Source organism: Rhinatrema bivittatum, chromosome 15 (assembly GCF_901001135.1).
Source record: "Rhinatrema bivittatum chromosome 15, aRhiBiv1.1, whole genome shotgun sequence".
NCBI lineage: Eukaryota > Metazoa > Chordata > Amphibia > Gymnophiona > Rhinatrematidae > Rhinatrema > Rhinatrema bivittatum.
The window spans coordinates 24721850-24745477 of record NC_042629.1 but is presented as its reverse complement, the minus strand read 5'-3'; the positions used below and the strand labels follow the sequence as shown (position 1 = coordinate 24745477).

The window sequence follows — 23628 nt, the reverse complement described above, 5'->3', positions numbered from 1 at the left end:
ACGCTCAACTTGACAAGATGGAGAAGTCTTAGGATTGAGGAAGTCCGAGACATCGGCATTGACGGCATCAGCATCAATGGACACCGAGCCCTCGACATCAACAAGGCCTTTCGTCCCGTTGATGCCGCCAGCAGATAGGGGCGCCGGGAACCGTCCCATGTCGGTCTCTTCCAGGTCAAGGACATCAGGTTTATCGTCATCGACCTCGGCAACAGGGAAAGACCGGGCCGAGCACCAAGGGAAGCTGAGGAAGCATCGGCACTGGTCATCTTTGATGCATGGTATCGGGCTCGGGTCAGCGCCAGCGCAAACCGTGAAACCCCCAAAGTGACCCCGTGGTGAGGAGTGCCCATCCTCCATCGATGCCAGGGGTCTGCAATGGTCTCCACCAGTCCTGGGGATATGAAGAAGATCTGGCCACCCCTCCTGCCACCCAGTTGATTTTGGCATTGGCAACTTTCGAAGAGGAGTTAGCGTGCAGTGTCCATCTGACAATCGAGCAGGCCTTGCGGGGCATCAAGCCAGTAGCACCAACTGTGCTAATACCCGTGCTCTTCCTGCTGGAACAGCTCAACATGCTCATTGGTGTGTTACCAACCCAGGTGGCGCCAGTTCCTGGGAGGCCATTGATGTTTGGTGGGGCACCATTGCTTCCCCCAACTGATCTGGTGCTCATTGCCGCTTCTTCCAAAGAGGCCAACAGAGGCTTGCAGCTCACCCCCCCCCACCCCCCACCCCCCATCCAGCTTTGCCAGTGCCACCAGTCCCAATGCCTCTGGATGAAAGCCAAGCACCTAGGGCCATATCACCTGTGGATGATAGTGAGGATGAGGCTCTATATGACCCCTGGGAGGATGACTCTGTGGAATCCTCCTCCAAGGACTCAGAGGGTCTCCCCTCAGAACATTCTCCTCCAGAGGAATGAAGGAGGTCTCCACCGAAGTACCTAACCTTCGCAGAGGTTTTGTGCGGGTGATGGCAGAGGCCACCCCGTTTCACTTAATGACGGAGGAGGATGCCAGGCACAAAATGCTGGAAATCCTTCAGTTCGTGGAGGCTTCTAAAAAGATCGGGGCAGTCCCAGTACATGAGATCTTTAAGGAGTTGCTGATGGGGATCTGGGAGCACCCCCCTCAAAGTATCTCCCATAAACAGGAAGACGGATGGGGTTTACCTTGTCCAACAAGCTACCGGATTCAAAAAGCATCAGCTAGCACACCAGTCGGTGGTGGTCAAATATGCTCTCAAGAGGGTCAAGTGCTCTAGGGCCCATGCCTTGGTGCCCCCAGGGAAGGATCATAAGAGTGATGGATGCTCTTGGGAGGAAAGTGTTTCAGAGGGCCATGCTTATTGCCTGCATCGCCTCTTGCCAATACTCGTGAAATCTATGGAAGCAGATGGAGGAGGCGGCCGAGCAGCTGCCTCAACAGCAGCAAGACACCTTCTTATCACTAGTGCGTCAGGAACTGGAGTGTGGAAAACACAAGGTTCGATCAATCTCCAATGTTTTCGAGATGGCAGCAAGAGTCTCTGCAGCGGGAATCGGTCCCGCAGAATGGCATGGCTGCAGAGAATCTCAGATCGGAGGTACAGGAAAGACTTGCTGACCTGCCGAGCACAGGACAGAATTTCTTCAGAGATAAGGTGATGGACACGGTGGCCTAGTTGCGGGATCATCATGAGATCCTCCAGCATCTCTCCGCCAGCACTTCAGACCTGCCCACTTCAGCCAGGAGATCTGCGAGGCAGGGTCAGAGGAGGTCTTTCTACCACTGGAAGAAGTAGTATCCTACCGCCCCTCGCTCCCATTCGCAGAGGGTGAGCTCTCGCAGCCGTCCTTGGCAGCAGAGAGCTCCCAAGCCGCAACCAAACCCTGGGACGGGTTTTGACTGGATCATAGGGTGCATGAGCCAGTCACCTGTACCCGAGACACTGCCCCCCCCCCCCCCGCCCCCCACCGTTGGCCCAGTATAACCTTGGACTAGTGGGTTCTGTCTGTTGTCCGTCAAGGGTGCCAATTAAACATATTGGGTATCCCACCAAATTCTCCTCTGTGTCCATTTTGGGGACCAGTAGTGCATCAGAAGGTACGGTTAAGGGAACTCTCTGCCCTCTTAATGGCCAGAACAGTCAAACCTGTCCCACCAAGGCAAAGAGGGCAGGGATTCTAGTGGTACTTCCTGATTCCAAAGAGAACAGGGGGACTCCGTCCCATCCTAAACCTGAGGGCCTTGAACAAGTATCTCAAAAAAGAAAAGTTCAAGATGGTTTCCCTGGGCACCTTGATTCCCCTCCAGCAAAAAGGGGACTAGTTATATTCCTTCGATTTAAAGGATGCGTACCCTCTCATCAGATCTTCCCAAGTCACATGAAGTATCTCAGATTTGTGGTGGGAAAACAGCACTTCCAGTACAGAGTGTTGCTGTTCGGACTAGCATTGGCCCTATGTGTCTTTACAAAATGTCTAGCCATGGTGGGGGCGTACCTCCATAGGCTGGAAGTGCATGTTTTCCTTTACTTGGTCGAGCGCCTCTCAGGCAGGGGCAGATCGATCCATGCGCATGGAATCACTAGAGTTCATCGATCCATGCGCATGGAATCACTAGAGTTCATCATCAACTACCCAAAGTCCCATCTCAGCCCGTCACCTCAGTTGGATTTCATAGGAGCCCTGCTAGACATGGCTCAGGCAAAAGCCTTCCTGCCACACTCCAGGGCAGGCACCTTGGCGTCCATAGCAGCGGTGATTCAACAGAACCAGCAGGTGTCAGCTCGGCACATGTTGAAGCTGTTGGGCCACATGGCCGCAACCGTTCATGTTATTCCCTTGGCATGCTTACACATGCACAAAGCCCAATGGACCCTGAGGTTGCAGTGGCGCCAAGCCAATCATAACCTCCAGGCCCGCATCCAAATCTCTCCATCTCTCCGGGACTCTTTGTCCTGGTGGCAGATTCTCTCAAATTTGAAACGGGGAATATCTTTCCAAACTCCCCCTACACAAATTGTACTAACCACAGTTGCATCCACCTTGGGGTGGGGAAGCTCATTTAGAGGGGCTGCGTACCCAGGACCTATGGTCCTCCCAGGAAGCACGGTGTCAGATCAACTTCCTCGAGCTTCAGGCAATTAGGTATGCTCTATGGGCTTTCAGAGATAGACTGTCCAACAAAATTGTCCAGATCCAAACAGACAACTAAGTAGTGTGTTGCGCCCGTCGGTCGCAGACACCTGCAACCTTTGCTGCTCACCTCTCTTTTCCCTGCACCAGCGATTCTCAGAGCCATGGCAGCCTCAGCCTGCAAACGCTGCTTTCCCTGGCATCCCCGGGACGGCGTGGGCAAACCCGTGCGCCATCTTGAATCGGGGATTACCTAGAACACGCGCTAGGCCCTCTCTTATTCACGTCATGGCGGGAACCTCGGGGGCGTCCCTTCTGCATGATGTCACCCGCCAAGTGTATTTATACTATCCAGCCTATGCTTATTCCACTCCTTTGGAGACACTTCACTACTCTGAACTGGTTCCTGAACTCCTGGACTTAGAACGCCTTAGGTACCTGCTCTTCAGGGGCCTTATGTTCTGGCTATCCGTTCCTCGGAGCGCCTTCCTGCCTGGAGAATCCATTTATCCTTGTTTTGGATCCTGCCTGTTCAACCTTGTGAGTGCTATTCTCGCTTCTACCATCTTGCTGACAGAACTGCCGGTGTACCCCCGTGCCTCAGGCCACTACCGTGCTTATCCCAGCTACCTTTCTACACTACGGAGTGAGTACCATCATCTACTTTGCACTGCTGACCTCCTGCACCTCTCTGAACTACTACTCACAGATCCTCGGCATACCCCGTGCTGCGGGCCACTACCGGATCTACCCTGAGAGGTGTGTCATCAAGAGAGGAGTCTCCTGGCATACCCCACTCTGCGGGCCACTACCAGGGATATCATTGAGCAGTCTTACTACTCTGGACTGTGTTTTCTCACCAGGCTGTGGGTACTACCCACGTTTCCAATATAATAAAGTCTCTTGCATCTGTGTCAGTCTCAGCTGAGGCCACGCCTATCGTAGTGAGTCCCCACAGGGCTCCTCCCTGTGGGTGGAGTCAGCTCTCATTACGATCTAGAGTCCATAACTATACCAGATTATAACACAGTGATGTGATATGTCAACAAGCAGGGAGGCACAGAATTATATCTCCTGTGTCAGGAAGCGGTCCAGATCTGGTCCTGGGCCCTGTCTCACAGGATGGTTCTCAGAGCCATGTATCTGGCCGGAAAGGAGAATGTGATAGTGGACAGACTGAGTTGGGCTTTGAGACCCCATGAATGGTTGCTGGACCAGGGGGTGGTGAATCGGATTTTCCATTTTTGGGGAAACCCAGATGTGAACTTGTTCGCATACCTCAGCAACAAGAAGGTGACTCAGTTCTGCTCCCTGTACAGGTTAGATGGTGAGCCAGTCTCGGATTCTTTTGTTCGCCATTGGGGCAAGGGTCTTCTGTAAATGTATCCTCTGGTGATGAAGACTCTCCTGAAGCTTTGAGAGGACTGAGAGACTATGATCATCATAGCCCCTCATTGGCCAAGACAGATATGGTTTCCACTCCTTCAGGAGTTGTCCTTCCGGAGACCGATCAGTCTGGAGAATTTTCCAGATCTCATCACGTAAGATCAGGGCAGGCTGTGGCATCCCAATCTCCAGACCCTGTCACTCACAACCTGGATGTTGAGAAGCTGATTCTTCAGCTGCTTGATCTTTCAAAAGATGTGTCTTGGGTCCTAGTAGCTTCTAGAAAGCTTTCCACTAGAAAGTCCTATGGACTGAAGTGGAGGAGGTTTTCCATGTGGTGTGAGCAGAAGACCCTGGATCCGTTCTCTGCCACATACAAAAACTGCTTGACTACCTTCTACACCTTTCAGAGTCTAGCTTGAAAACCAACTCCATTAGAGTTCATCCAAGTGCAATTGGCACATACCACCAAGGTGTAGATGGTCTCTGTCAACCTATAGTTGTACGCTTAATGCTGGCCCTGCTTCAATTGAAGTCTCTCCTAAAGCTTCCCGCTATGTTTTGGGACCTAAATGTGGTGCTGGCTCGGCTGATGAAAGCTCTCTTCAAGTTGCTGCACTGCTGTGACCTGAAGTACCTGACCTGGAAGGTCATATTGATAACCCTGCGCGGTCACTTCAGCGCGCAGGGTTATCAAGTTCCAGACCATATTGACTTACCCATCTTTATACTAAGTTTTAACATGACAGGGTGACTGACTTCCATCTTAACCAGTCAGTCGTCTTGACAACATTCTTTCCCAAGTCCCATTCGCACCAAGGCAAACGAGCACTGCACAGTTTGGATTGTAAGAGAGCCTTAGCCTTCTATCTGGAGCAGACAGAAGCCCTTAGAGCAGGAGTCGGGAACCAATGGCTCGCGAGCCAGATGTGGCTCTTTTGATGGCTGCATCTGGCTTGCAGACAAATCAAACTTATGAGCTTATGGCGGCGAGGAGCAGTAGCAGCAGCGGCGACGAGGAGCAGCAGTGGCGGCGGCGCACGGGAGGGAGGGAAGGGAACCCCCCACCCCCGAGATCTTCCATCTGCTCCATCTGGGCTCTGACCGACGGCCCCCAAATGCGCCGTAGATCAGCTCTATGGCACATGCGTGAGCGAGCACGTCTGTCAGAGCAGAGCGTGCCTGCAAAAAAAAAATGGTGCTGGGAGGAGCAGAGCGTACCTGCAAAAAAAATGGTGCTGGGAGGAGCAGTAGCGGCGGCGAGGAGTAGTAGCGGCGGCCATGGCGGCGGCGATGCACGCGCGAGGGACAGAAGGGAAACACACCCCACCCCCCCCCCCCCCCGAGATCTTCCATCTGGGCTCTGACCGGCCCGCAAATGCGCCGTAGAGAGCAGCTCTACGGCGCATTCGTGGGCGAGCACCTCGGTCAGAGCAGAGCATGCCTGCAAAAGAAAAATGGCACTGGGAGGAGCAGTAGCAGCGGTGAGGAGCAGTAGCGGCAGTGGGGTGTGACTGAGGGGAGGGGGAGAGAGGAGAGAGTAACTGAGGGGAGGGAGGGAGGAAGGAGAGAGTGACTGGGGGGAAGGAGGAGAGAGTGACTGAGGGGAGGGAGGGAGGAGTGACTGAGGGGAGGGAGGGAGGAGAGAGTGACTGGGGGAAGGAGGAGAGAGTGACTGAGGGGAGGGAGGGAGGAGAGTGACTGGGAGGGAGGAGAGTGACTGAGGGGAGGGGAAAGTGACTGAGGGGAGGGGGGGAGGAGAGAGTGACTGAGGGGAGGGGGGAAGTGACTGAGGGGAGGGGGAGGAGAAAGTGACAGAGGGAGGGAGGAGAAAGTGACAGAGGGAGGGAGGAGAAAGTGACTGAGGGGAGGGGGAGGAGGAGAGAGTGACTGAGGGGGAGGGAGGGAGGAGAGAGTGACTGAGGGGGAGGGAGGGAGGAGAGAGTGACTGAGGGGAGGGGGGAGGAGGAGAGTGACTGAGGGGAGGGAGGAGCAGCGGCGGCGAGGGCAGCAGCGAGGGGCGGTGGCAAGGAGCAGTAGCGGCAGCGGGGAGTAACAGAAGTCACATGACTGAGAAGTCACATTAATGGTAAGAAGTACTTTATTCATCATTGGTTAGCAACTGCATAACAACGTTATTAAAAAGAATTCAGAGACTTATTGTACTTTAAAAGTGTTGGTCTTACATAAAATGCACACATTTACTTGTATTTAGTTTTAAACATATTGTATGGCTCTCACGGAATTACATTTTAAAATATGTGGCGTTCATGGCTCTCAGCCAAAAAGGTTCCTGACCCCTGCCTTAGAGAGTCCACCTAACTTTTCATTTCCTTTGATAGGAATAGATTGGGAGTTGCCATTGCCAAACAGACACTATCCAATTGGCTAGCAGCCCACATCTCCTTCTGTTATGCCCAGGCAGATCTGCGTCTTGGGAGTCATGTCAAAGCTCACTCTATCAGAGCCATGGCAATGTCTGTGGCCCATTTGTGATCAATTCCCATAGAGGAGATCTGCAGGGCTGTGACGTGGAGTTCTCTCCACACCTTCACATCTCTCTTCTGTCTGGTTGGAGATGGCCGACATGACAGTAGGTTCGGCCAATCTGTCCTCTGGACTTTGAGGTATAGAACCCAACTCTCCCTTTCTAGGGCCCATTGTTTGGGTTCAGACTGTCTCCCTCCATGTTACCAACAGCATTATGGTTGTTGTGCCCTTTGGCACTTGGTTGGTGCTTGTTGGTTCCCTTTTTTGTTGGGGAGCAGCCTGTAGCTAGAAATTCATCCATATGTGAGGGCTTCTATTCTGCTTGTCCTAGGAGAAAGCAGCGTTGCTTGCCTGTACCAGGTGTTCTCATAGGACAGCAGGATGCTAGTCCTCATGAAACCTACCCACCACCCCAAAGTTGGGTTTCTCCTATTTTTTGTTTTAATTTTTATCGTAATTTTATGTTATGAGACCGAAGAAGGACCCCACATGGACGCATGGTATTGGGCATGCTGGGCTTGCTCAACGAGCCTAGTTAACGTTCTAGACACTTTGACATGTTTTCCATGCTGGGCTCCATCCGATGATGTCACCCATGTGTGAGGACTAATATCCTGCTGTCTTAGGAGAACACCTGTTACAGGTAAGCAACTCTGTTTTTTATATCTATGGGGAAAATGTTTAGTAAATGAGACCCTTAGATTGTGAGCCCTTTGGGAAGAGAGGAAATACCTACAGTACCTAAATGTAATCTGCTTTGAAATGTCATAAAGATGGAATATAAATGAAATAAATAAAACACTCTGATTAGAGTCAACAGGGGATGAATACCTGGATAATGGGTAAGGCTTATCAGGGCAAATTTTTAATTCATCTATAGTTTTATGCGCGCAACCTTTTGAAAATCCGGCCCTAAATATTGAAGTTGGAGTTTCCATCATCAACTGTTGGGACATTTCCTCAACTCAGAACAATCAGAAAAAGAAAGCAAATGGGATCATTTAATTGCAATCTCATGTAATAACATGAAGCTGGAGTGGGGACGGGTTCCAGAGCAAACATAAGGAGGATTTTCTTCACAGAAAGGGAAGCATATGAATGGAACAGCCTTCCACTGGAGGTGATGAAAGCCAAAAGGGCAACAAAAATTCAAGCAAACTTGGGAGAAGCACAGGGAGCGAGGGTAAAGCCAGAAACTGTGTGGGATCTTGGCAGATTTTGCAGTAGGAGGAAAGAATAAATGGGCAAGTTGGAGCTCATTATTTCCTGTGCTGTTGCATGGTTCCTCCATTTCTGTCATCGTGGGGAAGTGGCACCAGTCAGTAACTGCGTAGCACATAGGAAGATCTTCAGTTTTAGATATTACAAAGTTATCCCTGAACATGAAAACAGCTTCCGAATTAAACATTTTAAATGGCTCTTGCCCATACACACATACCTTCATATGAACTTTAATTTCATTTCTTTCCTTCTGTTCCAGAGCCCAAACCCACTGCTCACATTCAGCGTGAAGACACATGACAGGATCTACTACATGGTGGCACCAACCCCGGAAGCTATGAGGATATGGATGGATGTTATAGTTACGGGGGCAGAAGGCTATACCCACTTCATGATCTAGTGGACAGATGTAACATGTTTGCTACAGGGCCCACTGCAATGCATACAATAATAGTATTAAGCCATACTCAGCCAAAGTTCAAAAGCTACAGAATAGTGGCAGCCGACTGCTGCAAAATGTAAAAAAGGTTCATCAGCGTAAGAAAACAGTATATGAGAGCTGCTAGAAAAGGGAGAGGTGCTTTGTAATCAATAATAATGACATAACTGTGGAGTTTTAGTCAATTTTTCAGACTGTTTAGGAAAAAGAAGTTATCTTTGAGAAGTGTTACGTCCGTGAAATTGTTACTGTGTACTTGGCAAACCTGACAAACTTTGATTGTTGAACACAAATATAAAGTGTTTTATATATATATATATATATTTTAATATGTTATATTGAATGACCTTCATTGGTGATATAGCCATCAGTTTTTTTGTATTCTTATTACGTGAATTTTTTTAATGCTATATTTACCTTAGTTAGGTGCCACAAGAAAAACCAAAGATTTATCATTGTTTTGAAACACGTTACACTGATTTTTCTTGTTTTTAATAGAAATAAATATTTTATTGCAATTTGCAGTAAATTCCAACAAGTCTGCAGTTTTCTAAAGTGTTTAAATTTCTGTTTGCACAGGGAATGCATTAACGGGTTTGCCCATATGACATGATAAACTGCAGTACTTCTAAAATAACCACACGTGTCTTGTGCCTGTCTTATTGTTTTTTTTGGCAAGGATTAATAAGTTGTTGACTAGAACTTCCTAAATTCAGGCTAGTCCTGGATGTTGTTTTTCAGAATATTTTTCAGCTTAGTGATCTGTAAATACTTTGCGTGTCTTTGTATTATTTTAACTGAAGAAGTTATGAAAGATGTACATAATGCAGCCTTGGAAAATCAAAAGTACCTTTTTTTTTTTTTTAAACAAAGAAATTACATTTGCATTTGGGTCTTTTTCAGATATTGCTGATCATATGCCAGAGTACCAGAAGGTGACATGTCTGGTTCATTTTAAACATAGGTATTTCTTTGCTAGTGTATTTGTAACGTAGTTAATCTAAACATTTCTGGTAGCTGCGGGAAAAAAGAATCTACACGACAATAACTCTGAAACAATGAAGAGATGCCACGTGTAGTAGGTAGAGGTTTTGTGGGATGTGATACGATGCCACATGAGTATCAAATGCTTCTGTCAGGGAGGTTCTGCACAGCATCACTCTGGATGAAAAAGATTTCAGGTTTTAATTTTCTGTAGTTGCACGCCGGACTGAAACTTTCAAGTCACAAAAATCTGTAGAATAGCAGATTTTTTTCAGTCATGGGGATACTTTTATTTTATCCCATTTGCCTTTTAGATCTATGTGTAATTCTACTACTTTTTATGATTTGTAAAGCTCTACTAGATAACATGCAGCACTTTACAGATGCAAAGCCATATTTGTTGACTAGTTTCTTGCCCCAAATCAATAAAAAAGGTGTGATTTATCGCATGTGACACATTATTTGACAAAAGAACCGGTAGTCACTGCTTGCAAAATCCACAGATAACCTGAAGGTGTGGGTGTGGGGGTTATGGAAGTCACACTAGTACCATCTGCAGTACTCATGTGGTTGAACTCTGTGTATTGTGTGAGCTGGGTGTTAACTCGCATCACAGCTATGAAAAGTAATGTAAAAGTCGATACTCTTGAGAGCAAGTCCTTCCCTACATGTGCAATCCTTGAGATGCATCTGTTTTAACCCAAGTAAATCTATTGCTTGTATTTGGCCCTTACCTGCTTCAGGAGAGGTTCTACATCTTGTGTGTGTTGTATTTCCACATGATGCACTATGTTTGCTCAATAAAAGCCTTAAGTTACTCTCTTTTCATGAAAAATATTGTCTCTTCATAAAAAAAGGTATGTTTTCTCCTTTTATGTGGGATGATTTAGAGTCCTGTGCTAAGGCCATTTGATGTGCACAAAACAAAAAAACATTGCACTAGATTACTAGCATGCATGCTAAAGCAGGCTCCAACGTTATGTACATAATGGGAAAACCATATGCAAATTAGACTTTGGGGGCCTGTGAAAGCCTAAAATGTAACTTGCCTCGGACAAGGTGTGATGCTGGAGGAAGCCAATGCCCTTGAGTCAAGACATATCTGAGCCTGGATTCAGGACCCTGCATATGTAGGGGGCTCCACTTTCTTACCCTCCCCAGCCCGCTCCTCGCTCTCCCTGTTTTTGGATCCTATCTGAATTGGAGGGGAGACCTTCAAAGTCTTTTGGTCTTAGGGCCCAAGATAGCACTGCTCAAGGCCTCATCATATACCTCTTCCTTTCCCTCTCTGCTCCTCCGCCTTGGACAAAGTATGCATTAGCCCAGCTCCAGGGGCTAAAAGGACCCTTCACTTTGCACATCCATTCTTTAAAAACAAGTTTCTGTATTAGTTTGGATGAAAGATGCTGATAGGTTTACAAACATTTCACATGTCTATTCTTTCAGGATCAAACCCATGCACATCAGGCCTGATAAATTCAGACAGAACCCTTGTGTGGCTGAAGCACAGGCAAGCAGTGTTGCCAGTTCATGTAATAATGCGTGGCCCTCCCCGTTCCGTCCCAGTGCAGTCCAGTCTCCGCAGTGCTATCGGGGCTGTGTAAGAGCAAGAATACAAGGCTCAGAAAAGAGGAGAATGGAAGCAGATCCTTCTCCGTGGGGTCACTTGTGAATAGCTGTGGACTAGGAGCTGAACTGGAAGTGCCAATTTATTCTGCTTATAAGGAAAGGCTTTCAGATGGTAAGACTAATGATTTCCATTTTTTTTTTTTTAAAGTTTCCGTTTTGGGTTTTTTTTGTTTTAATCTTCAAATTCATTTTTTCTAAGGAAAGAAGCAACTGCTGAAAATTAACTTGACTCTCCTACTTTCCAGTACCAAGGAAATTAATCACTTGCTCATTAGTTTGCTTATTCTATACAATTTCATATTTGTGCAGGACATATAAGACAAAGTAACAAAACAGAGCCGCCAAAAAAGAAAAATGACCTGAATGTAAACCGATGTGATCTCAGATCAAATGTCTGTATATAAAAATAAATAAATAAAAATGTCCCAATGCTATATGTAATACATGGTAAAAAAAACATAAATACCTGAACAAAATAATGATCTGTAACAATAAACAAGTGATGGCAGAAAAAAACCATTCTGGCCTTTTCCAGTCTGCTTATCCACAATACCTACTCAGCTCTCCCTCCAAAATCCTGTGTTTATTACAAGCCCTCTTGAACTAGAAAAGAGTATTTATATTCAAACAACCAACAAGGACTGACTTGCACATGCTGGGTAAATAAAATAAGCATGGGAGTAGCTTGCTTATTACAGCAGTTACTACCCCAAACCAGTTAGCTAGGTACTTCACTTAGATGCAGCTCCAGCACTGCTATCTACATTGATGGCAGGGGTGGAAGGGAAATAGAACCAAAAAGTTACTTAAAAGGGACAAGAGATAAGTATGAAAAAATGTGTGAAAGCTTGCTAGGCAGAGTGGATGGACCCTTTGGTCTTCTTCTGCCGTCATTTCTATGTTTTTATGAACTCTGATTCTGTCCTTGTCTCCACCTTTACAGGGATATTATTCCTGAGTCTTTCCCAGGGCTTCCCCAACCTGTCGGGGGACCCCACAGCCGTTGTTTTTTTGCATCTACTGAGTGTCCACAGAATACAAATTTATCTCATGCATATTCATTGTGAATATCCTGAAAACCCAAGTGGCTGTGTGATTCCCAGGACAGGTGTGAAGAGCCCGGCTCTACCCAATTTCAACCTCATCTCATGAGCCTTTGTTCCAGAGGAGGAGTTCTCCTGCTCCTTTCAGGTGTTGGCCATTCCTTCCTTGCTCTGGGGTCCGGAGAGCTCTCAGGCCCTGCTTCTCTGCCATAAACAGGTGCTGGATCAGGCGCACGCGCCGGCCTTTCCCGCGCGAAGCTCACGTGATGAGACGACACAGCTTCCCCTACCTTTCCCCGCCTCCCTAGAACCGGGCGGTATAGGCTGCCTCCGCCCTCGCCCCACCCCTTTTCTCCTCTCGATCAGAGGCGTTCTGGTGACGTCATCGGGCTGCGCCGCCGTCGCCGCGTTGTCAGTGAGCGCGCGTGGGGCAAGGGGGCGGGAGGGGAGATGGCGGCTGGCCGGGCGTTGCGGCGACTGCTGTCGGGCTTCGGCCACCCAGCGCTCCCAGGTCAGATCCGGGGAGGGGGAATGCACGCACTGCCGCAGGCCGTTTCAGAGATACGGCGCACTCGTCCCTATATCGGCGGGCGGTGTTGTCCTGTTGTTGGGAAAGAGTTATGGGGGTGCGGTCATAAAAACTTAACTTAATGTTGGAGGGATTTTTTTTTTTTGCTTTCCAAAAGGTAAACTTATTAACACTGAGGCTTTCAAAAACTTTATCCTGCTCGCTTTCCCCTGTAACACTCCTATACCCGTGTGAGAGCCACTTCTGCAGCGCTCCTCCAGTCTCTTGTTTCACAGATTTGGGGGTAAATAGCATACTCTTGACACACGTTTTGGTTTTCTTCCGATGAACTGTTTCTGTCCTCACTTTTATCAGGCTACAGACACAAGTCCTCGGTCCAGTACCTCAGTCGACCAGACCTTCCAAAGCTGGCTTATCAGAAGCTAAAAGGTAAAAATCCAGGCGTCCTCTTCCTGCCTGGTTACGCCTCAGATATGAATGCTCAGAAAGCAACCGCTCTTGAGGACTTTTGCAAGTCTCTTGGTCATTCTTTTGTAAGGTAGGTTCTGTGAAGATTTTTTTTTTAAATGTTTTTCTTTTCTTTTGTCAAAGAGCTGAAAACTCTTTCTTGGTTAGTCAATATCAGGAATAATCTTAAGAAATGTTTCTTTATAGAGAGGATAGTTTGATGGAATGGATTCCCAGTGGAGGTGGTTGAGGCAAACAGTACCTGAATTCAGGAAAGCATGGGTTAAATACAGGGAATTTCTAAGGGCGTGATGGGCATTATAAAATTAAATTAATTGGGTGGATGGGCAAACTAGATGGGCCATATGGTATTTTTCTGCTGTCATGTTTCTTTGATTTTGGAAAGTTAGATTTGCCCCTGAAACAGCCTGCTGTAACTGGCTAGCTTTTAATTACTGGTTTCTTAACCACTTAATCACTCTTGTTGAGACTCAAAAAGGAAGAAAAACTAAATTGATCCTACAAGTAGTTGTGCATTTATGGTCTGTAGCTAGGTACACCTTTGCAGCACAGATGGGAATAAATGTGCATACTGGAAGGATCGGTTTCTGTCACCTTCTATGTATATGTTTATCAATATGAATGAGCAAGTAGAAGATTTGGACACTTGCCAATGACAAATTTAACTAAAACCCGCAGGAGTTTGTGTTGGTTTCTGCTGTGTAACAGGATAAAATTGGTATTCCAAGTTCTCTGGTTGTAGTAGCATATAATTGATGACGTCCTAAGATTTTGTCTGTTTTTCAGTTTTGATTATACTGGCTGTGGCAGTTCTGAGGGTGAGTTTAAAGAGCAGACTGTGGGAAAGATGAAGAAAGACGTTCTATCAGTGTTGGATGATGTTTGTGATGGACCACAGGTATTTAAACACAGCATGGACTTCAAAGAAATGCTTAATCAGACTTGTGGCTAGACTTAATCTAAATGTAGATACTTTAAGAAATCCATGTTATATTGAGCATTTGTGTAAGTATTTTTCTGTGAGATTTTAAATTGTGACGCATGTGCTTGCTGACAACTGCAAACCTTGTTTTTGAAAGTGGCCCTATTTAAAAATGTATGTATTCACATTAAAGTATTGTCATGCTTAAGTGAAAAGAGTGGAAGTTTATAAAACCTTTGAACAGTCTTCATTAATATGATCTACAAACTTTTCTTGGAGCTGGACAATTATTTATATAAAACTGTGTGTTCAGTGCCCCTTCCCCACAGAGCTTACAATGTTTTTGATTATAGGAAGTTTGTGGTAGATAAAGAAATGGAACTGGGGAGATGCATTGTTCTGTTCTCTACCCATTTTACTGCCCTGCCGGGTCAGTCACTGGATGTAAAAACTGACTCTATTTTACTTTTTCCAAGCATGAGATCTAGGGAGGAGAGGCTGCTGGTAGCTAAAAGAGGGAGCAAGAGGAGGTTAAAAAAAAAACAAACCCTCTGGTAAAAGAGGCAATCAGAATAGTCTCTGGACTACTGATTTGGGGGGGGGGGGGGTTATTTTTTGGAGTCTACTGGTGTCAAGTTATTTGTTGTAATGTCACACACAGTGGTGACCTGAAATATGGAGAATTGTTGAGAAGGAAAATCTGTGCATAGTAAATAACCAAAATGGCCCACCCAGTCTGCCCAGCAAAGTGTTGAGGGTCGCTCAGAATGAGTTACCCCCATATAGAAAAGTTCATAGGTCACCCAGCTTGGTTGGGGTTCCTGTTCATCCCACACTGAAACATATTTCCTTCTTGGCAGTGCAGAAACACCATAGTGGATAATGAAATATGTTAGCTGCAGTGTTAATATGGCACTCTACAAAGCAATTACCCTGGCTGTCAATTGAATTTTATTGATGTGCCCTGTACTGATGTATTTTAGGTTATTATTGTATTTGTTTATTATGATGTATTTGATTATTGTATGGTATATGTTGCAAAGCACTTTGGGGTAACTTTGGTTCAAGGAAGGCAGTCTCTAAGTGTAACCTGACTAGGATATGAAATTAGTGCTCTGTCTATTTTACTTTTTTTTTTTTTTTTTTTTTTAAGTGTAGGATTGCCCCTTAAAGTCTTGTCTGGAGTTAGTATTCTTTTCTGATTGCTTATAAGCACATCATGTGCATCCAAACTGGAAGCCTGTTTTTTTTCAATGTATGCACATCCACCTCCTCTGGGCGCCCTATGCATTAATCAAATAAGCTTCTGCACTAAAAAGGATGCACTAGGGATGCCCGATGCCAAGGGCGTCCCTAGTGCATCCTTGGCATCGGGTGTCCAGAAGATGTGGCTGTTCAGTAGGAGCGTCCATTGTATCCCGTGGCAGCTAATTTACTGGCACAATGTACACAGCCTGGAGCAGGTATATCCTGCGCCCAGAAGGGTTTTTTTTTCCGCCAAATCTTTTTATTTTTTCATGATGCTTTATATTTTTGTTTTTTTTAGTTGAACCTTTGTTTGGCAAGACTTTACTCCAGCTCTGGGCGGGCGTTACCATTTGACGGGTTAAAAAGTGCACATCAGGCACACAGCGATTTTCTTTTTTTTTCCCCCATTGGGGGGGTAGTAGCTAATAGCCTCATCTACCTGGCATTTACACGCGATGAGCGCTATTAGCTACGTCGTTGTCTGGATGTGCGTTTTGAACGCACTGCTCCCCTTTTTGCATCAGGGGTTAGCTTAGCACATCCAACCGCTTGTTAACCTATGCTGGGCGCACTTTATTACATTGGTCCCATAAAGGGCTCACAGCTTCTTTTTAATGTCCTCAAAGACTGATAGCCTGCATCCTCAGGTCTTTGATGCTAATCTAAAGTCCCATGGAAGTTTTGACATTAGCTGTGCACATCTTGGTACCAAGGCCTGGTTTTTGTTTTGGTTTTTTTTCGGGGGTTTTTCAACTGGGAACCTGGCGATTTTTAACCTGCAGCCTTCTGGCTTCTAACTAGGGACATGCGTACTGAGTTAAAGAAGCAGCTCCCCTAGCTGAGCTAGTGGGAGGATCCTACTACCTACTTTAGCTAATCCCGTTATTAAACTGCTGTCACAATAACAATACCAAGCTCTGCAGGTCCAAAAATTCCTCTTTGCCTAGAACTGTGTAGTGTTTTGTCCAGATCATAATGTACTGAGCACTAATTAACTTTGCTAGTAAAATGCCCCTCTTTAGAAGCACTGTAGTAAGCTCTGTCTGTATTCTCTCAGATCCTGGTAGGCTCTAGCATTGGTGGCTGGCTCATGCTGCTTGCTGCCATAGCCCGGCCAGACAAGATAGCAGCTCTTGTCGGGGTAGCTGCTGCCACAGACCACCTTGTCACATCTTTTAATCAGCTTCCCGTTGAGGTAACATTCTGCTTGCTTTGATTACATAATAAAATTCTAACCTAATTTATTAAAAAATGGAATTTACTAACTAAAATTTTGCTCCAGTACAAATCTTATTTATTAATTGAGCGTATTGTAGTCTATTTTTTAATTTTGAGAAAGCTGGGGAATGGGGCAGATCTGATATCCCTGACTTTGGATTTTGCGCTCTTCCCAGAAATGTTATATAAATCTTCCATCCTGTGTGGGATTGTATTAGTCTTCTGTGACAGGGAAATGATGGTGGTAGAAACCTAGGCGTTAGGATAAGGAAAAGATGAGAAGAAAACTAAAATATTTTGTGACACTGTTAGGATTTTCTCACCAAGCATCACAAGCTGATAATCTTGTCATTCATTTAAAATTAAAAAAAAAAAAAAAAACTAACGCTGCTTTATCAGTGCCTTTTTTTGGGCCAGGATCAAAAATCTTCCATCACCTGCTAGTTACTATAACTCTTAAGGTACAGGTCATCGCAAGGGCATTGCCATGACAACATTTTTCCCTAAAAAGGTATAGGATAGGTATTGTTTTCTGAGCTTTTTTTTTTTTTAATTTCCATGAAAATCACTATAAAATCACAATGTTCCATGTAAACCGATACGATATGCAAACGGTTTATAAAAGCCAATAAATAAACAAAAAATGTCTGCTTCCTCCTTTAGCACCTTTTTTTTTTTTTTTTTTGTAGCAGCGATGGAATCCTTCTGTCAGTCCATCTAGAGGCACAATAATTTGTTGCTAAATTGGACTGATCAGTTGGAGACTTAATGTGGAAGTCAGCCATGGGTCTAGCGTTTACCCTATTCAGAATGACTGGAACTTGGGGAGGTCTGAGCCATTTTCAGTAATGTTTGTCTTGACACTCTTGTTTCTATAGTTCAGAAGTTTACATGAGCAGCTTAGAATGTAAAATATTAATGTAATTTGCTCCTGTAAATTGATTTTCTTAGCACATTTTATTTGCATCAGTAAAGAAGAAAAATGCTGATGACACAAAGTATAATTAGTGATGTTTGTATCAAAGTGTCTCGGGCGAAAGTGAAACAAATATTTACTTCAAAGTTTGCTCTGATCCAGAGTTAAGACGAAAACCACTTTTCACATTTCTTCCTCTGCAGGTGAAAAAAGAAATAGAAGAAAAAGGGGAATGGAAACTGCCCTCAAAGCAAGCCACAGATGGGTTTTATAATCTCCCCTACAATGTGGTTAAGGAAGCTGAGACCCACTGTCTTTTGGGCAGCCCTATCCCCATAACCTGCCCCCTCAGACTTATCCATGGCATGAAGGATGAAGACGTGCCGTGGCACATCTCTATGCAGATCGCTGACAGAGTCCTTGGTGTGGATGTCGATGTCATCCTGCGTAAACACGGCCAGCACCGAATGAGTGAGAAGGATGACATCAAACTCCTGGTGTACACTATTGACGATTTGATAGATAAGCTGACAACCATAGGCTGAGTGGGCCTAGGACTGGGAAGGAGGAAAAATGCATGAGCTTTTTACATCAACCTTTTTATTTTTTTTTTTTTTCTTGGGTTTAACCAATGCCCCTGTCCTAAGGAGACTCAATCCATTTTCATCTGTGAGAGGAAAAAAGGGGTCACAGACTAAGAGGCTGAAGCTTTAATGTGCATCTTGTGAGAAAGCACAGCAGGACTCCTTTATGCTTTATTTGCACAAATGGTAGAAAACATGTGATGGTGACAATGATGCTTTGGGTATGCATCGATCCCTCGAGGAGTTGGGATTAATTTAGTTTTCCTGTCCTAACCCCCACGTTTACCTTTCTTATAGTTGTGCCAACCATAACATTTTACTAGTTTGAACTGTATAGCACAATAAAAATTCAGCTTCTGCTACATTTGAGTTGTGGCTTTGTGCTTCCAAGTTTGTGTGTTATCAGAAAGGAACTCAAACGTGATTTGTGGGAGAGCAGTATCGCAGGCTGAAGGGGACCTTTTAGAAGATCAGCAGCAATAAGGAAAAGGTTTAAATACTGGCGTTACTCAAAATAACTTTTCCACATGTCTGTCGCAGTGAAGATTATTTGCAGAGAGAAAGTTTAAGAGCTGTAGGGTTACAGGAAAATATAAAGGGCCTTTGCCAATTGTAGATGCACTGGAAGTTTATTTCTGAACCTCTCTGAGGGTAAGTAAGGAAGTTGACAGTTTTTTTAAACTAATGGGAAGTTTTTATAAATCTTCCACGTGACGAAGACACAAGTACTATATGAAATATTTCAAGAATGGACTCTATAACCTTACAACTAAGGTTGCGGATGTCGGAAAAGTCCTCCACTGAACATGATGTAAATATAAGCAGCCTACCATGTGTGACTTACAGTGATTATATGTGGGTGCCATTAGTTTGTTTAAATCCCACTTGTCCAATTGCTATATTGGTAACATCATAGAAATTGAAAATGGCTGTGTGTTTGCTTGCCTGCTGCACGAGTTGGCTTCAGGCCTGTTGTGGCTACTGACCATCCCTGTAAAGAGGAAGAGGTGGCAAGGTACTTATGTGATACTCAGGTTTTCTAGCTGCTGGCTTTTACTAAGCTGCATGGACAGTGGTTTAATGTTGATTATAGGCACATTATATTCCAACTCTAAACCCCACTGAGCTGTTTCTGTAGGGAAGTTTCCATTTTAGACCAGGTACTAAAGCTGTGTTGAGACTATCAAGAGCACCATAAACCCAAGTACCAAATTACATATTGAATATGATTAAATTACAGTAGATGAAGTTAGTGTTCCTGCTTTGTATGAGATGGCGAAGCTCCTTCCAGCTGGAGCAAACAATTTTATATAATTCTTAGATAAGTAAGCTTTTAGTATTTTGCTTCATTCATTAAGCAATGTAATAGAGTTAAGCTCCCTCACTTTGTTTAGGACCAGAAAGAACTGCTCTAACCAGTAACGAATGGTCTCTGTCTTTTTTTTTTTGTACTGGATCAATAAAAAGCTCTGAATGTCTGCAGGGAATTCCCAGTAGGGCACTGCTGGTCTCTTCTTTCAGTTCTGCTCTTTGCCATCCAGGCAAGTTATCTAATGTAGTATATATCATTCAGTGCAGAAAACCTGAATAAGCAGGCTGCATGGGGGAGACAGGCCAGACATTAAAGGCAAGAATTGATTCATATGGACAAAGATCAAATGCTACAAGGCAGACCAGACCTACACCTTTTGGGAACCAGACCCACTACATCAATGACCTTAATGAGCAGGATAATCAAAGGAAAACTTAAAACCATCCTGGAATGCAAGACTTTATGAATATAAAATGGAACTGACCAAAAGGACTTGATAAAGACCTAGGTTTCCTATCACAGGTCAGGCCCCAACATTATCTTGCCTGTCATCTTCTGATCACCCATGAAATCTCCCTCACCCCCTTCCTCTTCCCCCTATCATTGGAATCTTGTTTGGTTCACTTACTGCAGCCACACTACTTTATAGTTCCTGGTAAATGTCATCTTTTTCTCATTTGAATTCTGACTTGAAGAAGAGAGAGTCAAGAAATGTATTGTTAATCCAATAAAAATGTATTACTGTGTGTATATATATAATTTTTTTTTTCGTTAATGTTTAGTTCTGGGCAGGACTGGAAATTGTTAACAGCAGTCACAAGGATAGGTGAGAGACTGGCTGGATAATAAAAAAGATGTGGTCTATGAGCTTTCTGGACTACACAGATGAAAGGGGCCTGTATGGTCAAGACAGGTCATGGGTCATGGTATTTCCTGAGTAGTTTTGTGTTAGTGAATGACAGCAAATCAAGAACAAAATGTTCCATCTTGTCTGCCTAACAAGTCTTCTTCCTGGGCAGACTAGATCTACCATTTTGTTCAGCTCTCGCTCTCTCTCTCGTCAGCAGATTTGTGTGGATTATAAATGAGACAGATTGTTCCACACCATATGTTTATTACAAACCAGTATGCTCTTAAAGTCATTTTTCTAAATCACAATTCATTATTTCTCTGCATATTTTGTAAAATAAAATTAAAAACTGAAAAATGTTACTTGCATAAGTATTCAACCCCTTCAGACTAGTACATGGTAGAACCACCTTTTGCTGCAATAACATCTTTAAGTGTGTTGTGATAAGTTTCTAGCAGCTTTGCACACTGGGAGTGATTTTTGCCCATTCTTCTGGGCAGATTTGCCTCTGTATCACTCCATGGTGAGACCGCACCTTGAATACTGTGTACAATTCTGGTCGCCGCATCTCAAAAAGATATAGTTGCGATGGAGAAGGTACAGAGAAGGGCGACCAAAATGATAAAGGGGATGGAACAGCTCCCCTGTGAGAAAAGACTAAAGAGATTAGGACTTTTCAGCTTGGAGAAGAGACGGCTGAGGGGGGATATGATAGAGGTGTTTAAAATCATGAGAGGTCTAGAACGGGTAGATGTGAATCGGTTATTTACTCTTTCAGATAATAGAAAGACTAGGGGGCACTCCATGAAGTTAGCATGGGGCACATTTAAAACTAATCGGAGAAAGTTCTTTTTTACTCAACGCACAATTAAACTCTGGAATTTGTTGCCAGAGGATGGGGTTAGTGCAGTTGGTATAGCTGTGTTTAAAAAAGGATTGGATAAGTTTTTGGAGGAGAAGTCCATTACCTGCTATTAAGTTCACTTAGAGAATAGCCACTGCCATTAGCAATGGTTACATGGAATAGACTTAGTTTTTGGGTACTTGCCAGGTTCTTATGGCCTGGATTGGTCACTGTTGGAAACAGGATGCTGGGCTTGATGGACCCTTGGTCTGACCCAGTATGGCATTTTCTTATGTTCTTAGGTTGTTCAGGCTGGTTGGATGATGTTTATGGACTGCAATTTTCAAATAGTGCTGCAGTCTCGATTGGATTGAGATCTGGACTTTGACTTGGCCATTGTAGAACATTTACCTTTTTGTTTAGCCACTCCTGTGTTGCTTTGGCCTTGTGCTTGGGATCATTGTCCTTCTGAAAGGTGAGCTTTCCTAGCATGTAGCTAGATGGACTCAGGACCAATGTGTTATGCTCCCCTGCCAGCAGATGGAGAGAGTCAGGTTTCAAAGTTGATGTTACCCTAGATACATCCCTGCAGTGACCTCAGCCCTTCAGTATTTCTCCAGCAGATGGTGGACGTACCTCTCCCTATGGGGATTGCTGTACGTTTTGGAAGGAGAAATTCTACATTTAAATTGGAGAAAAAATTGAGCCCCACTCTGTGGTGAGACCTAAAGGTCCCTCCCCCACTTGAGAATTCCTGAGGTGATTTCCAAGATCCCTTGGAGGTGTGCCTTGGTCCCATAGCTGGTTCCTGGCCGGACTTTGCTGCTTAAGCAGCTGAAAGGCTGCGGATGCAGGAAGCCAAGTGTGGTGGTGATGGCCAAATCCCTCCCCCCCCCCCCCCCCTTCAGCCGGAGACCCTCTCTGTACTCAGCTGGTAAGCACTGAGCCCAAGTATGTTTAAAAAAAAATTACCTCCCGATTTAGAGACATTTGGAGGGGTTGCAGGAAGACTTCTTCCGGTCCCCTTGCTCGACGTGCCGTACCAATGACGTTCCTGATCCCATTGGGGTAAGGGGAAGTGGGCTTCCTAGCAGGTAAAGCTGGGTGCACCACCTATGCATGTGCCTCACTGCATCCCTCCTAGGTGCCCAAAATCTGTGCGCATAAAATTTTAATCGTGAGCCGAGAGAACACATTGTTACTGCCGCCAATGTCTCCGGCAGCCAAGAAACATAGGCGCCTTTCTCTTTGCGCTGCTTGTCATATTAGGGCTTCACAGTCTGATCTGCATTCCAACTTATGTCAGCACTGTGAAGAAGCACAGGGAGAGTTGGCCTCCCTGGACTTTGCTAAGCCCGGCTCCTCCCATTCAGAGGATGGGTTAGCCACAGCCTTAACTGGAAGTACCCCGCATCTGAGTGCGCCCGGGACGGTCATCCATGGGAGAAGGAAATTCAGCGGCACCTACCCCAGTAAATCCTGGGCTAGGCATGGACCCAGCTGCCTTCTCTTGAGTAGAATTTTTGCAGAACCTTCAAGCCTTTGTACAGGCGCAGTCTGCTACCTCGCTTGCCCCTGTCCGGCCGGAACCTCAATCAGTAAACACTCTCTCTCTCTCCCAGTCTTATCGGCATGCCTCACCTGGCAGAGACTCGGATGGCATGGACAAAAAGGAGGATACAGATTCCTTGGAAGATGGGGAAATTTCCCCTGCTTTAGAACCATCTCGGACCATGTTATAGTTTTTCAATAGAATTTAATTGCCGGCCCTGTTTCCCAGACCCTGAAGATGCCTGGAGTTCATGGGGTGGACACTATGACAGAACCAAAGAAGAGCCCCACTATGATTTCCCTACAGAAAGCCTCTTGCTTCTTTCCAGTACTGACAGCCATCCAGGAGTTGATTGACCTGGAATAGGATGCCCCAGAAGCAAGTTTTAAAGGGGAATGAGCGTTAGAAGGTCTATGCTCACCGGATCCAGCAGTGAGAGAGTGTTTGCGTTTTCCTAAAGTGGATGTGCTGGTTTCTGCAGTCTCTAAGCAAAATACTATCCCAGTGGAGGGAGGAGCGGCCTTAAAGGATGTGCACAATAGATGGATGGAGTCTATCCTTAAACAGGCCTTTGACACTAGCAATGACCTTACAGATTGCTTCTGGTGCCCTGGTAGCTCGTTCGGGCCTCCTCTCTCAGGAGGTGGATGACTCGGGGGTGAATTCCAGAGCGGTTATGGAACCCGCTGCCACCTCTTCAGCTGACTCAGGGCTCGAATCTAGTCCATATTTCGGCCAAAGGAGTAACCTCAGTGGTGGTGGCCAGAAGACAGCTATGGCTGCGAAATTGGTTAGCAGATGCAACCTCCAAGGCAAATCTTACAAAGATACCCTTTACAGGATCACACTCTTTCAGAAGCGAATTAGAAAAA

At 45.3% G+C, this 23628-nt stretch overlaps 2 protein-coding genes across 13 annotated transcripts in view; both read left to right on the top strand.

Annotated features, from left to right (window-relative positions):
- Positions 1 to 10463, top strand: part of PHLDB2 (pleckstrin homology like domain family B member 2) — a 99834-nt gene extending 89371 nt beyond the window's left edge. For all 11 annotated transcript variants that reach the window (XM_029579117.1, XM_029579115.1, XM_029579125.1 and 8 more), the window contains one exon: positions 8478 to 10463. In XM_029579117.1, coding sequence (XP_029434977.1) covers positions 8478 to 8618 — 141 coding nt within the window. In that variant the 3' untranslated portion in view covers positions 8619 to 10463. The remainder of the gene's footprint in view (positions 1 to 8477) is intronic.
- A 2215-nt stretch (positions 10464 to 12678) lies between these two features.
- On the top strand, positions 12679 to 18567 carry ABHD10 (abhydrolase domain containing 10). Of its 2 annotated transcripts, XM_029578931.1 has the most exons (5): positions 12680 to 12824; positions 13197 to 13380; positions 14097 to 14208; positions 16538 to 16675; positions 17818 to 18567. In XM_029578931.1, the coding sequence occupies exons 1-5, from the start codon at positions 12764 to 12766 to the stop codon at positions 18157 to 18159; spliced, it is 837 nt and encodes a 278-aa protein (XP_029434791.1). In that variant the 5' UTR covers positions 12680 to 12763; the 3' UTR covers positions 18160 to 18567. The 2 variants fall into 2 exon arrangements, with proteins under 2 accessions (XP_029434792.1, XP_029434791.1); XM_029578932.1 differs by lacking the exon at positions 16538 to 16675 and having other exon boundaries at positions 12679 to 12824.
- Positions 18568 to 23628: the final 5061 nt, after the last annotated feature.

Excerpts from the sequence above, each read along its gene's own strand:
- ABHD10 (XM_029578931.1), top strand. The coding sequence starts at position 12,764 with ATGGCGGCTGGCCGGGCGTTGCGGCGACTGCTGTCGGGCTTCGGCCAC. Across the intron at positions 13,381-14,096 it reads CTTGGTCATTCTTTTGTAAG|TTTTGATTATACTGGCTGTG; the intron begins GTAGGTTCTGTG and ends TCTGTTTTTCAG. Across the intron at positions 16,676-17,817 it reads TTAATCAGCTTCCCGTTGAG|GTGAAAAAAGAAATAGAAGA; the intron begins GTAACATTCTGC and ends CTTCCTCTGCAG.